Source organism: Cinclus cinclus, chromosome 3 (assembly GCF_963662255.1).
Source record: "Cinclus cinclus chromosome 3, bCinCin1.1, whole genome shotgun sequence".
Taxonomy (NCBI): Eukaryota; Metazoa; Chordata; class Aves; order Passeriformes; family Cinclidae; genus Cinclus; species Cinclus cinclus.
In genome coordinates, this window is record NC_085048.1 from 55,262,606 (window position 1) to 55,278,249 (window position 15,644).

Sequence of the window (15,644 nt, forward strand, 5' to 3'; positions counted from 1 at the left end):
CTGGTTTGTTCACCTGTGTTTATCCTCTCTTGTGCCTGCTCCAGCAAATTTGAATCTGCCTGCTGTAAGCGCCTCTGCAGCCACATAATGAGAGAAGGGAGATGTTAGGGATCCCCAAATTCAGGAGGAGCTTTAGTCTGAGGTGGCCGTGAGTGAGTGGCTGAGAGTCCATCAGAGAGATGTCCTGGGGGGAAGCACTGTCCCCAAAACTGCAATGTCCCCAAAACTGCAATGTCCCCATTTTGTGGGTCCTGTGCTTGCCCTCTCCTTGTACATGGTCTGCAGATATGCTTTGCATCCACTGAGGGTCTGGACCTCACAGCCCTGGACACTGGTATGCTGTTCCCAGCAGCAAGCTGGTCTCCTGTTTTGTAGGTAATGTGCTCACTTCAGGAGCTAAGAAGAAAGACTGATGAGCACATAATTTTTTTCCAGTTTTCCAGTCAGAAATACTCAGCTGATGGCTAAGGCTAGCAGATGGCTGCAGAGGCCCTTATGTCCCAATCTGAGAAGGCTTCCTGTGGAGATTTAGTTTCACTCTTTAACAAGTTTTTAGCAACACCAAAATACTGTCAACCCTACAAGCACCCACTCGTGGGAGCTATGCTTCAAAGGGACTGCAACAGCAATGTGGAAAATCAGGGTTTGCAGTAAGCTCTAAACCCCTCTTCCAAGACCTGGTTATACACTTAATACCTTGACCGTAAATACATTAAACATATATTTTGAGGTTTATATCTATATGGATAGGTAAATATGGTATTTCTTTGTGCCAAATCCTGAAACCCAGGAAACACTGTTCCAGCTGTAGACACTGACTTGCCTTGGGTATGTTGTGGCCACAGCAATCTGTGTGTAAAGAAGTCTAAGTGCTTGTGCCCGGGGCATCCCTGCAGCTCTGAGATGTCACCTGAAAGAGGAGTTTGTCTCCAAGAAAAGAGCTCTAGAGTTTATCCCTTGGCTTTGAAGAGCCACACAAAACTGGCTGCTGCTCTAGGACATGAAGTAATAGAACATCTTTGTCACAGGTTGGCAGAGACATAAGTACCTTTGGACTTTATACAGCTAAGTTTTGAGGTTTTGAGGATGATTAATGTCATGAAATTGCCCCTCAGTCCCAGCTGTAGGTATTTTTGTAGATTTTCATCTGCATGCTCAGCATGAAATGCCATGAAGCCAGCAGAGCTGATGTGATTTGCTCCAGCAGATTATCCCAAAGTTCATTGGCCAACTGCCTAAATGCTTTTGCAGTTACACAAAAATGTGTTTAAAGGACTCAAAGAGTAAGAGTTCTTGTGCAAGGCATCAATGCCATACATTGCAGTCCAAATGCACATATTTGACATTCCTCTCTCATTAAAGGTGTTCCTCATTCCACACCAAAAAACCCCTCAGACATTCATGGATTCCCTTGAACTTCACTCCCACGACATGTGTAAAGAGGTACTGCCCAAGTCCTGTTTTGCTCACTTGCCTTTCATTTGCAAGAACAAATTCAGACTGGGAAAACATATGCTCTGTTTGGTCCAGACTCAGACTGCATTACTTGCTTCTCAGCCTAGGATTTGTTGGAGATGCTCTGACTTCTATTTGATAAAAAGCATTGCCTCTAGACCATATGGTATCCCTGCATACCTGTGTATGGTGCTACTATTTTTCTTCTAGCTACTTACTGATGAGATCATCTCACTCAGGGGATATGCAGGAAATAGGAGGGGAAGTTGTCCCTATTTAGTATTTGATCACAAATGTTGCAAAAGAAAATGGTCAAGGCAGAAAAACATCTTTGGTAATGGGTGCAATCCGAATTTTGTTCATAAGGTCTGTGAGGAGAGCAGCAAAGCTCTGGGCACCCACTCTGTTTCAGAGAGGCTACAGCTGCCCTACATTTGCTAACCAAGAGAACTCTCTTGCACATGCTCCATCCAAACATAGGAATCCTATACTTACAGCCTTATTTTGGAAAATAAGTCTGATGTCCCTGGAACATGGCTTTCCTTGTTCTGGCGTCCCAACATGTATCACACACAGTGGTGAATGAAGGAAGTGATACCTCTTTATGAGAAAGGACCTCTAGTTTTTACCCCTCAAGTGGTTTGAGCAAAACAATTGGTAAATGAGATGCTCTGAAATTATTTCAGTTAATTCTGTGTCATTTACTAAGTGGTCATGCATGGTCATAGCCCTGACTAGATTATTTCTGTGTGTCCTTTGTGTGAAACTGATTTCCAGAGTCACATTGAGAGATCACATTTTAGCTTGGGTGATGAATTTGTAATCTACCTCCACACCACACTCGTCTCATCAGCCTGCACTCACTGATCCCCCTGAAAGGCATAGCAGTTCTTCTGCCAGGCTCAGACTTCTCTTGTCCCTCCCTTGTCAACATACAGCAGATTTTGATGCTTCTCTTCACAAACATGTGCTACAAACAAGGAGGAGCCCCTCTTGCACTCCTCACCCTTCACGTGGCAGCCAGGAATGGCTTATTTAGGGCTCTGCAGGCATCATTCCCTCGTGAGAATGGCTGATCCTTGTTTGTTCTTTCTGACACACAGACAAAGGGTAACCCAAGACAAACATGGGTGTCCAGCAAGCCCCCCTTAGCTAATGACTGAACGCCTCTGCAAACACCCCAAGAGAAATGGCATGTGCTGCTCTGTGGTGTGATGCAACATTCGTTTGTTGCATCTACAAAACGTCCTCATAATTGTCTGAAATTGAGTGTGAACAAGCACTTGAATTACAGTTCATCAAACATAATTAAACTGAAACACAGCAGAAGAAATACCCCTTTTATCTCATGTAAAGGCTGATGATATGAATACAGAGCATCCCAGAAACAAAAAATTGACTAAGTAGATGCTTACTAGTCTGTGAATTCTTTTGTAATGCAAAAGTGACTTTTATCTCTCACAGTCTATTTTTGAATGCTCATTACTGTGCTGCCTGAGTGCTTCGACAAAAGGCAATAAATATATTTACCATATGTATAGTTCATTAAAAAATCAATCTAGCTTATGTAATTTGTCAACAAAAGAGAAATAATGGAAAAATACATTTATAAATGCTACATTAATCTGGATTGTAACTATCTCGTTGACAACAATTAAAAAAAAGGTAAAAAAAGTACAAAGTAGTTAAGAAGAAGACGCTAGAGCTCAGATTGTATGATCTGTCCTCTGAAGAGTGTATCATCTGGCCCTACATAAAACGTCTTTTATTCCCACAGAACATAATGCAGCATGGACTCAAATAAAGTGGATGAATTTGTTCCAGAAATGGTTGTGTGGCATGAAAGGAAAAGAGCAAGATCTTCTCTGCTCTTGTTCAAAAGATGTTGATTTGATCCACAAAGAGAGACATCCCCAACACCACCTTCACCTTAGCCAGCCATTGCATGGAGGCAGGCATTGCATGGAGCATGAGAGTTTCCTTCTGAAAATACAGTGGTGCAGGGGTTACAGTGCTTTTGTCTCCAGGTGCCCCAGGCATTGCCTGGACACAGCAGCCAGCAAGTGCAGCCTCCATGCCTCCTTCCCACTGATGAGTAGACAATGAAGAGCAGTCTGGTCCAGAACACAGACCAGATTTAGAGATAAATAACATAAATAAATATTAAAACTATTTACTTTACATAAGCAGAGTGGTTCATTTTTTTTCTTTACATTAAGAAAGGTTCACTGAGAGTAAGAAAGCTAGGTTTTGAGAACACATTTAGGCACTAGGGCTCCAAACAGGAGATGTTGTAGGCTGTATATGAGACACAAATTCTAACCTTCATTGCAACCCAGACTATTTAAGCACAATAGATCCTTTGCAGATTTCAGCAATCTCTTGGTTCTTCAACCCTTGCATTTTCTATATGCTGTAAATTTTAACTAAAGAGTGTACTTTCACAGACAGGAAAATGCCTTGAAAGGACTTAGCTGCAATTTGAAATACCTGTATCTCTGCTAGACCTGGCCTTCACTTGCTGTGCAAATGCATCTGTCAGTATAAATTACCTCACAGTGGCTTTATACATGATTTCTCCGTGATGGAGATAAGAGGGTGCCTGTTCTTTCCCATTTTCTGTTTGAAAGCATTTAAGCTCTCAAGTCAGGAAAAAAGTCAAAAAACCAAGCCCTGGTCTCAGAGACTTCTCAGATCAGCCTGGAAAACAGGTCAGTTTTTGTAGCCCTCAAGAAAATAGACACTGTTCTCATTAACTGTATATTAGGCCAACTCAAATGACTAAGAACCCATTTACAGCCAGGTCACCAGGAAAACAGATTTCAGCAGGAGGCCAAGATTGAACATGTGACCCCACCCCATGGGTCATTAAATATGTATTTGAAACAGCCAAATAAAAGTTTTGAAACATTTTCTTCTCAGGGTTTCATCCCTGGTTTTGAACCTATGTCATAGAAAGCAGAATCCAGCCCCAGGACAATCTTCAAGGGAAGGAATGATTCTGTAATAACACAGTCAAGCTTGCAGCCCTGGCAATGAATGCTTATCTCACACTGCTCTCCTGGCGAGTAATGTTTAAAATAAATAAATACTGCAGGGGAGTTGTTAGTGCAATTGTTGGGTTGTATCCTTGTGGCAAGCTTTTTATCATAATAGTACACGAGAGTACAGTTTGTTTGCAAGGCAAGTTTGAACCGAGTGCAAAAGCACATAAAGTCTGTTAATAAATAATGGACTGTGCATGTGGTTTTTGCAGAGTGACTTAAAAAGTCAACCCCTTCAGAGTACAATATTATGCAAGTGCTGTTGAAACAAAACAGAAGAAAATTGAGAGATTTAATTTCTAGTCCCTCGGAATGACCGACAAGCTCTCCTCAGGAGAGAGTGGGACTCGTGCGAGTGTGATGGCAGATGCAGCAGTGCAGTGTCAGCTGTGCAGTGACACAGCTTTGTGTACTCCCACTTGTGTTGTTCCTCCCAAGCAGTGGCAATAGTACTACAGCTTGCTTGTGAATTATGATCCCTTGAAGGTGTTTTCTATATCTAAAGACTACTACACAGCAAGAGGGAGAGAGCCTCAGCAGGTCTCAGACAGGTGTCTGTTTTTTTGTGGATTTATCATGATGTCATACCATACAGAGGTCAAGGGCTTATCATTACCTTGGGTTTGGGAGCTAGCAGCAGCAAACGCCTATATCTTAAACTTCCCAGTGTAAGGACACAATAGGCTAGAAACAGGAAAGATAGCCAGGGGCTCCGTAATTTTGCTAACAGCAGTTCTTGACTGAAGAGGGACCAGTTAATTACACTGAATGGAAGGAGATCAGGTCATTGACCTAAAGGGGCAGGACCTCCTCCTAAAAAGTATGTGCCAAGTCTATCAGGATAGTCTGTGACAATACCAGTACATACTGGCAGACAACACTGCTTTGCCCAACTTAGGAACTGCCTAATGTCAAGCCGGGCAAGTCATCCCAGCACTTAATAAAGTAAGTTGCAAACAGTCAGAAAAATTAAACACTTACTTGGTCCAAGACCTATGGAAAATGCAGCAACATAGACAAGCAGGCTGGCCAGTGAGAGCCATTTCAGGACAACAGGAACCTCCCCACTTTCCATGTGAGACCCTATTGTGCTTTTGCCTCCTGCCAGGGCAGTCCTGTTCAGTTCTCCTGTCCTGGCAACATCTGGGCTTTGTACATCAAATAGCAATCTTTCTGTTGAAGCCATGCTGGAAAAGATGTCCTTGAGACTCCCATTGGTGACAGTGAAGTTTCTCTGGAGAGAGAAATCCTCTGGAGACTGACTTCTACAGACCTTGGTGAAATTCACACGTAGGTTATGGTTCACTAAGCCCATAGTGACCAACGATATTGCCATAACAGAAGAGCCAACACACAGAAAAGTTTTACTTCCAACTTGATCCACAAAAAACGTGGCTGGGACTGTGCTGACCACTTTAACCACTCCAACTCCAGTAGAAGCCAAGCTGGCAGCTTCATTGCTATGGAACCCAACTGATTTCAAAACAGTCGATGCATAAAATAAAATGTTGGGTTGCCCAGTTGTTTGCACAAAAAACACTAGAGTGAGTCCTACCAGCATTCGGGTCCTCATGTTGTTTTTTGAACGAAACAGGTCCAAGAAGCTATACTGATGTTCATCTTTCAGGGAAGACTTAATCACAGTAAGCTCTTTAGTAGCATCTGATGTTTCCCGTAGCCTCTCCAGTACTTTTCTCGCCGCTTCATCGTTATTTTTCATCACAAGAAACCGAGGGCTTGGTGGCAGGAAGTACATGGCAATAGCTTGCAAAGCACCTAATGGAATCACGAGGCCAAACATGTACTTCCAGCCATGAGATATGCTGGCAAATGCATAATTTGAAATATAGGCAAAGAGAATGCCTATCACAATCATGAGTTCATTCAATGATACAAGGAGGCCCCTTCTGTGCTGTGGGGCGATCTCAGCAATATACACACATGTTGCAATTGATGATAACGATATGGAAATTCCTATGGCAATCCGGCCCACAATGAGTACCTCGTATGATTCATAGGGCAGCAAAATCAGACTCCCCGCCACAAGTAGAGAAGATGCAATAATAATAGCAAGTCTCCTTCCAAATCTGTCTATGAGAAACCCACCTGTAAGGGATGCAAATAAGGCCCCAAAAAGCAGGGAACTTACAATGACTTCCTGCTCTTTGCAAGAGAGTGTTAAAATGCTGCTCATCTGAAGAAGAGCTCCGGAGATAAGGCCCAACTCATAGCCCATCAGAAGTCCACTTACAGCAGCAATGGCAGAAGATAGAAAGGTGAATGTCCCACAACCTGAAATAAGAGGATAAAACAACAAAAAAAAGCCACCTTGAAAAAGCAATTTCTGCAGCATTCTGATAATTAATTATAACTTAATTTGATATACCAGTTTTGAAAAAAAATCTATCTGTAACCTTTAGGCAAAGCAGTTAAGGTACTATGCACATCCAGCAGCAATGGTGACATAAAAGCTATTTACATGAAAAGCTATTTCTGAAAAGGAAAAAAAGAAAGAAAGTAATTAATATAAAATCTTTAGTTATAATGCTTTTGTGTCCCTCATCTTCCAGATCAGAAGTCAACAAAGTTTTGATCAGGTCCTAAATAATTAAACCTTCTGCTTCAGAATACTATTGCAAAAAGAAATGGTGAAAAAGCAATTTTTGTCTTGAGACTTTTCAGTGCTTTTCCTAAACTGAGGAAGTCTCATCCACACAACTAGAGTAGCATGAACAAGGAAAGCATAAATTTATTGGCCAAATTGCTTCAACCTTGGCTCAAATAAATAACAAGTTTTCCCTCACCACTTATTTCCTTTGTTTTGCCTGAGGATGACATGAAGGCTGCTGGTACCATTGTTTTTATTTTGCCAAGCTGGAGACTTATTCAGTGAGCACCCGGCTGATGCAGATATCTGGGATATTCTAGGGAAACTGATCTTTGAGGCAAACTCATGAACTTTCTAGGCTTTGCTCATGTCTAAACTCTGAACTCTTTGGAATACCTTGATCAAATATTTTGCATCACTTTTGACAGCCATAATGTCAGGAATCAGAAACAGATGATGAAAACAATGCAGATTATACGCCTTTGAATGTCCGCTTTAAAACAAACTCATTTTATACAGTTGTGATTCATTGTTTATTGTTACAAGATAGATTTGACTGATCATATTCCACTAACTGTGAAGCCTTTTGCACCCTAAACCTTGAGGAATATATCAGTTTGTTATTGTTGGTCTCGTTCTTTCTCCCAGCATGGTTTTCCTCACATAATGATGTTGGCTGCCACACAAATAGAAAAGAGTAAATCAACTTCTGATTTTGCAGTTAGTTAGAGAAATGGGACATGTCAGAGGAGAGGTGGCTTTCACAGCATAACAGACTCCATATTTAGCTAATTCTCTTGGAATGAGTGGTATATGGTCTAATTGGAAATGATACAGAGGGTTCGTTTATTTTTAGCTCATTTTTCTAAGGTGCTAAGGCTCTTTGATCACACTGACTGCTCAGAGTTCCTCACCAGTAATTTTGAGCACATTGGTGAGGATCAGTTCCAGTTGACAGAGGATATTACATTTCAAAAGCAAATCTTGAATAGAGAGAAGGAGAGCAGCCCTAGCAGTACATCTGCACAGCTAAAGTAAACAGTGCAGAGCCCAGGCCCAGACCCTGGTATGTGGCCACATACCCTACTAAACTGCTGGCAGCATCGCTGGCACATTTGCACCCCAAGCCACCTTGTGTTCTCCTAACAACTCCCAGAAGCAAACAATTTCACCATCCCACCCTGCAGCCACTCCATAGGCAGAGGGGTTATTTTGGAGGGTAGCACAGTATAACTGTGAATATGAGCAATGCCTCGGGGGTCAGGGGAGATGTGTAAGCCCATTAAGAGAAGTATCACCTATTAGCTGTCCTAACTTTGAGCCAAACAGCAGAAGCCAAACTACAGCAGCCCTGAGATACTGAGTGCACCAAATACACCTCAACTCACTCAGCTGCTGAGCTGGTGTGACTGACACACCAGAGACAGATAAGAGACAGGGGAGAAGCACATGGTTTTGTCTTGATGGGCCACAAGGACACAGGGGAAATGGGATTATTGTGAAAGTCTTTCAGAAGGTGGGGGCAGGTGGTTGATCTGTTGGGATGGAGATGGGATATCTTGAAGAAAACATTAGAAACACATTTGCAAAATGCTCAAGTGAGGGAACAATCTTTTTTATGTTGCTGCTGTCCATATCTGTTAATGTTCCTAAAGCTTTTTCTTCCTTTATAGATGCAGTATCTGAGTCCATTTCACTTATTTTAAATAGAAGCGTGGGTTAGGTCCTGCTGTACTTCCTTCACCCATTGAACAGTACTTTGATGGAAGTACTGCTAACTACAGCTAAGCTGCTTTGTGCTGCATCCTGCAATGCACATGTGCAATATTTGTTTTACCATTTCAAAACATAATTTCTCCTTCCAATTTATACTTTTGAGTTGTCTGCTTGCTGTATATTATTATATCTGGAGAATACACCCTTCCAATTACTCCTGGCTGGAAATCTGGGCTAATAACCACACAGTGTTGCACTGAAGGAGTGAGCATATCAGAAACTAAGCTGCTAATTTGATCACAGTAATCAGAGTTCAGTGCTAATGTTTGTGCTTTCTTGAATAGCTCTGTAATTTATACCATTGAGCCACATTTATTCAACATAGGACTTTACCTCAGTTTATATATTATGGAGTAGACAGCATTGTATTCATCCAGTTTGACACTCACAAACAGCACAATATAATCCTTCAGACATGCTTCAATTACGTTTCATCTGAACTGGCTGATCTAAAACATTCAGCTTTGATTTAAAAATGGCTAGCGATTAAAAACCTATGACTTAAGTAATAAGTCATCCCAATTATTTCTAAACTTCATTTATTTAAATTATTTCTAAACTTGATTTCTGCAACCTCAATTTCCAGCCATCAGATCCCATTCTCCATTTCCCCACTCTTAACTGTGTTCACCAAGTACAAACATAGAGTCTGTCATTGAGTCATCTCATAGACATCTCCTTTTCAGCTACTTACCCTGTGAGGCTTTACAAGTTCACCAATCCCTTAAGTATTCAAACCCCTGTTCTCTGAACTTTTTCCAGACCATCAGCTTCTCCAGTAAATTGTGATTTGGACCCAGTACTCCTGCAGTGATTACATAGTGCCAACAGAAACTGGACATGATTTTCCCAGTCCTGGTGGACATTTCCCTCTCTACTTGTCCAAGGATTCTCACAAATACCTATACAAGCTTATCTTCTGGCTATCCTTCAGGAAAATCTACTTTTTTTCTGGTTGGATTCTTTCCAAGGCAATTCCCTGCCTTTTAATAAGACCTGCCCCATTGCATCCTAATGAGGAATGCAAATCACTTTACATTTGTTTGTATTAAAATACCTAGGATGAGTTCAACTTACCTAACTGTGAGACATCTACATCATCTCTGGATTGTAACCAATTGAGACCAATAGGCACTTCTAGATGTCTGAATCAGGTTGGATGCCTACTTCCCTCCATTGACTATAAAAGGAAACTGTGCAGCTTGCTCAGATGCAGATGTCTAAAGTTAGCAGAGAGGAACCCCAGGCAGCACATTCACTTGCAGTCAGCAGGCCAAGGCATCCAAATTGCATTCAGCCAGTGACATATCCCATTTATTGATCACCCATCACTTTTATCACCCGTTTAAATAATTTGTTCTTATTTTCTTCCAATAAACCAAGAAAAATATTAAGTAACAGAGGGGAAAAACTGAGTTTAAGGCTCTTCAGCAGAAACACAGCAGCATGGACAGTGTAACCTATTGATACTTTGAAGTCTGTGTCCTGAACAGCTCTTAACTCTTAAAATGCTGGAGTATCATTTTTGTATGGTTTCATTTTCTGAATGAGAGTGCCAAATCAAATATCTTGATAGAGTCCACCACCAGCACTGTTCTTTACAATCCAGACTGTGCTCACATTAGACTGTGGTCCTTAGATCAGAGAAACTGAGATGGTTATTTGTTTATAGTCTGAGAGTCTGTACAAGCTGGATGTAGAGCTTGGACACCTAGGAATTGATAAGGGAGCATTCAAGCACATTTATTTCTTGCTTATCCAAGTAGAGCAACTTGATCAATGTCTCAATGTATATTTCATTTGTTTTGACTGGGTCAGCTAGTTTCCTTCTTCATGTGCCCAGTGATACATACCCCAAGACGTACAGAAATAGTGGAGGGCTGTAACTAGAGCACCCCCAAATTAAAAGCAGATCCTGATGTGATGCAGGGGGAGACACGCTGTCCTTCTGCATTAGCAGCAGCAAAGTCAGTAGTTAACTTGGTGTCTCTTGTCCCTCACAGGCACTATTCCACTGAAAAACACTGTTATATCACCCTGAGGTTTTGTTTTAACTGGTGTACCCAAAACTTGCCTGCTCAGAACTGCCTGCTGAGTTAAACCTTGAAATCAATGCTCAGTTTCCCTTCATGGCCTTCCTCTACGCAAAATTCCCTCTGATTTCAGCATATGTTTTGCTTTAACATTTCCAGATAAAGAATGCTGCAGTAGTTGTACTCACAATCCTTTTAAGTGTCACTTTTAATGATGCTGCTGGCAGCTCTTAGGCATTCAATTTTTTTTTTTTTTTATGAAAAGCTTCTTTATATATATTTCATTTATTTTTATGAGATGCCAGCAAAACATATGGCAGTATACAGCCCAGGGGAATAAAATATTTTAATGATAGCTTCCAGAGAATTCTCTCCTTCTGTCTGCCACTAACACCATGGCTAATGAGTGTGTGGCTGGTATGTGACAAGTGATTGGAAAGTCTATTCTCTGGTTTCCCATGTAAACAAAGTGGTTTCTCACAACTGTTGTTCAAGTCAAAAGCAGCCCTACTTGGCAAACAAACCTGTCTTTAAGAACATTCGCTGGAAGTGTTTATGCTTGGTTCCTGAAAAGGAGAGCATCTGCAGCTGTAGTACAGCAGCACAGTGTACTGACAATGAGGTTGGACGAGGCCAAGTAGTGAGGGTGTGCCCCTTTACTTATTTTCAAGCATATATTTGGGAAAATACAGTCCTTCCAAAGGCACAGTATTTGGTCTGTGCATGTATTTTATGAGCGTTACAGGTAAATGATCAGTGCCAGGGAACATCTGCAAGCAGGCTGATCTGGGAAACACCACTCTTCACCCACCTAATGGGAGGGAGAGAGATGGAAAAGGAGCCCTCTCCAGCTCAGTTTGGCAATACCACGCTCCACATTGGTCCAGACACTGAGATTTCTGTGATGTAGATTTTCTTTGCTTTCTCCCAGGAGATCATTCAGTGTGCATATAGAAAACTACTGGGAGGGGGCAAGGGAGATTACTTTATGTAACCTGTGCAAATATATCTATTTTGATAGGAGGGGACTCAACAATCTCTTCCACCATGGTACATTCTTCTGTTTACTTTGATTTAATTTGAGATGAGAAATGTCTCAGTTTGGAAGGAAAGGAAAGTATTTTCCTGTCACGAAAGCTCTTCAAATCCTTGCAATTTTTTTTATCTATTTAGATATCTGGAAAGTGAATTCAAGTTCTTTCAACCATTGGTTAATAAGTACAGGTAGAAAACCCTAATGAGTTGAATGTATTGCCTAAACATATATCCACAGCATGGAACATATTTTATTTTTGTTCAGTAGACATCTACTTTTACCTACAATAAATTTAAAAACTACAGCATCTGCTGTTGAATATTTTAAGCTATCTCTAATAACATATTTCTTCTCCATCTGAGTGCTGACATACAAAAGTGTGTCTTTCAAGGGATGTAGTATATAAATTTCCCAAACTGTCATTAAAGAATGATTTTGCTGAAGTGTATAGCATGAGGATCGCATTTTTTTTTTAAGGATGAACGTTTGATGGAATGTATAGGGAATTGCTGCATAATTAAATCATGGTTTTGCTTCTCATAAAAGGTAGTTCTCCCATTTTCATGTTATCATGATCTTTGCTGTGCTGCCACAGTCACTATATCTCATCCAGTTGTCTGGTACAAAGAGATATATGTTACCCTGTTGCTCTGTTTCAACACCTGAGGTTTCTTTAGATCCAGTAGCTGCTTAGTAGGTGGATTTCTCCTATTAGCTAGGATACCTGTCCCTCTATGAGTCTGGCATGGGATCAAAAACAGTTACCCAACAAGATCCTACAGGATGAAACAAATGGCAGCTTTGGGACAAAGCTGTATTGCAAGCAGAGCTGGAAAATCTCAGAAAATACTAACTTAACCAAAAATAATGTCAGGGCCATATGGGATCACAAGCATTTGAAAAATGGGACTCCTCCCACCCAAGTGTGAAAGGTAAACCCAACCAAAATACTTCGTAAATTGATCGAAAAGAGAAGGTGGAAGGAAACTGATGTACCACTCATCTAAACTCCACCACCTTACAGTGGTGGGAAGCACTGAATACTCTGTACAGCATAAGCCAAATTAATGTACTTTTTAAACAATATTTAAATGTCATGAACAAAAGCCCCCTGACAATGATGGAAAGACAGGGAATGCAGACCCTGGACAGACCCACCCTGGCCATGTCCTCTCTTACTGCTCTACGGTGTAATTTCATTACATCAACAGGCAGCCTATCCCCTCATTACATGAAATGGCATTCGGGTTTTTTTTGCTCATTTCTAGTAAGAATCAACAAGTTTTTTTTAATTTCCAACTATGTAATTATATATTTCTCAGGTTGCTGCTTTAATTTTTGGGTAAGAACAGATGTGTAATTTGCACATACTCTTCTAACCCTAACCCATGTGCTGCAGAAACTTTGCTATCTGTTTATTGCTATCCTATAACCATCTGCACTGCTCTCCTCAGTCCCTAAGGCAATGTTAAATATGTCTGCACAACTACTGACTTTCTGTTCTTGGCTAACCTCTGATTCCAATATCACGAGACATTGCCTGACAGATCACTACTACACTCCAACAAAGCATTTGTGTATGGTTTCTGATTGTTCCTGTGTTAATCAGTTCATTCAGCTCCAAGTGAACAAAATCTGCTTGGGACATAGTCATTTCTGGCTTATGATCCTCCTGACCTGCTTGGGTACAGCTGAGAAATATCCTGACTGTGGGGCATTATCCCCTTTCATCACCTGGGAATGAGTTTGAAAATGCAAAACCATGCTGCAAACTGAGAAAAACTGGCTGGGTAGGACAGCAAAGAAGAGCTATGAAATTCCATTTCTGCACTTAAAAACTTTTGGCAGAATCAATGTTACATCTGATTTTTGAGGGTGTCAGCACAGAAACCCTGTTTCTTCCTGAAATGCTAGGGAAGTACAAACAGGAGGGCCTGGGCAGGTGCAGGACCCCCTCCACTCACTCCGGTGAAAAGGGCTGAACTGCCCCTAAGTGTGCAAGGACCAGATCACTGCTGTTACAGGGCAGCACCTTCTCCTATATTTCAGACGGCTGATCTTCATCAAGGAGAAGGATTTAAAAAACAGACAACACCTACACGAGCAGGAGGACTGAGGCCTTTTAGGGAAAGCATCACACAAACCTTCATTCAAAACTGAAGCCGGCAGTCCCCTTCCTTACCCGTATGTTCCCCTCTTGCACTTTCAGAAATTGAGAAGGGGTGTCCCGAGGGTTCCTCGGCTTTCGGGGCCGCTCTCCCCCAGCCCCGAGCATTAGCCGAGCGGGCAGCTCCTGCCTCCTTACCTGCTGCAGCCGAGAGCCGGGAGCCCCGGCTGCGCTCCTCATCCTCGCCTGCTCCCATCTCCTGCCTCTGCTGGCCGAGATCCCCCGTGCTCTGCCCAGGTACCATCACTGCCCCCTTCGCACCTTGGGCGGGAGCACTTCACACGGCTGTGGTCCTTCCCCGGCCGGCCAGAAAAGGGCAGGTTGTTTTCCTCATGGCGACAAGTTCCTAAAGCCGGCTGAAACCAAATGCAAACCACAAAGTGGTTTGTGAACAACTTTGTTGCTATTTCAGAAGGCTTTGCCCTTTGCAGTGACACGGGCTGTTGCTATTCTGGGGAGCCTATTGCAGGCGAGGGGAGGGCCGTCTGTCGGAAGTATTGCTTTTGCCTTTTAACAAGTAGTTGAGACATCAAACATCTATGCACAGTTCCAAGCACATTCCTTACCCATTCCCTTACAGGGTCTCGCTCTCTCTTTCCCCCCCGTCTATCTTTTCCTGCTCTTCCTGTGGTTCATATGCACAGGTTTTTAGCAGAGAAGGCGCACTGAAGGGGAGGGCTCGAAGTGTTTGCTCTGTCAGCTGAAGTTAGGGCACTGAGCACACACACGCAGCATCGCTTCCTTCTTGCAATTTATGAGCAAGTCATGGTGAGAAGCAGTGGACAGGAAAACAACCATGGCAGCCCTGCAAAGGCCTGTGACAGTAGGAACCAGGACTTCACATGGCAAAGATGCACATGGTATTTTACAAACAAATGCAGGGCAACCCACCCTCTTTTCTGTGACAATTATTTGTAGAAAAACTGAGACTGTCTCAGCTATATTGAGTCAAAGATTTGATTTTGGTTGCTGCTGGGAGTCAGTCCATCCTTACTCGCTTCCGTGGCAGCAGTGGCAGGGAAAGTTTGGAGTGGGTGCAGGTGAGCTGCCTGTAGAGGCTGCCTGCCCTGCTCTGTCCCAGTCCTGGTGGGAGAGCCTCCAAGTGCTCTCAGCAGACCCACTGCCTCCATCAGGCAAGCTGTCCAAGTTACCCCCAGTGGGAATCACTGTTGTATACTCTGGCAGTGCTGCAGGCTTCTTGTTTGTGCTCTCTGACGGCTTTCTTGCTTGTTTATTTTGTTGTAATACACTAATGCCTGCAGATAGCATGGGAGGGAAAGGTAGATGTAGAAACTTGGTAACTTTTGCAGTATTTCCAGACAGGAGAATTCCTCAACATCTTTTCCTTGTGTAGAGCAGGCACAATAAGCCCTTTGTCGATGTTTGCTTAGCAAGAAAAAATGTGATGAAAGACATTGTAACTGCTCCATCTGACAGCTGCCTCCCTGTCAGCTTCAGAAACTGGACTGCCAGGGGTGCCACGGGGGCATTGCTTCCACTGCAGAGTTTGGGTTTTGGCAGTGCC

General features: G+C 42.4%; 1 protein-coding gene across 1 annotated transcript in view; it reads right to left on the reverse strand.

The window, feature by feature from the left end:
• The window catches only part of SLC2A12 (solute carrier family 2 member 12), a 30,302-nt gene extending 15,939 nt beyond the window's left edge, over positions 1-14,363 (reverse strand). The window contains exons 1-2 of the mRNA XM_062488833.1: positions 14,258-14,363; positions 5,481-6,791 (exon numbers count right to left, since the gene is read on the reverse strand). Of these exons, the coding sequence (XP_062344817.1) occupies positions 5,481-6,791; positions 14,258-14,363 (1,417 nt within the window). The remainder of the gene's footprint in view (positions 1-5,480; positions 6,792-14,257) is intronic.
• Between the last annotated feature and the right edge of the window lie 1,281 nt (positions 14,364-15,644).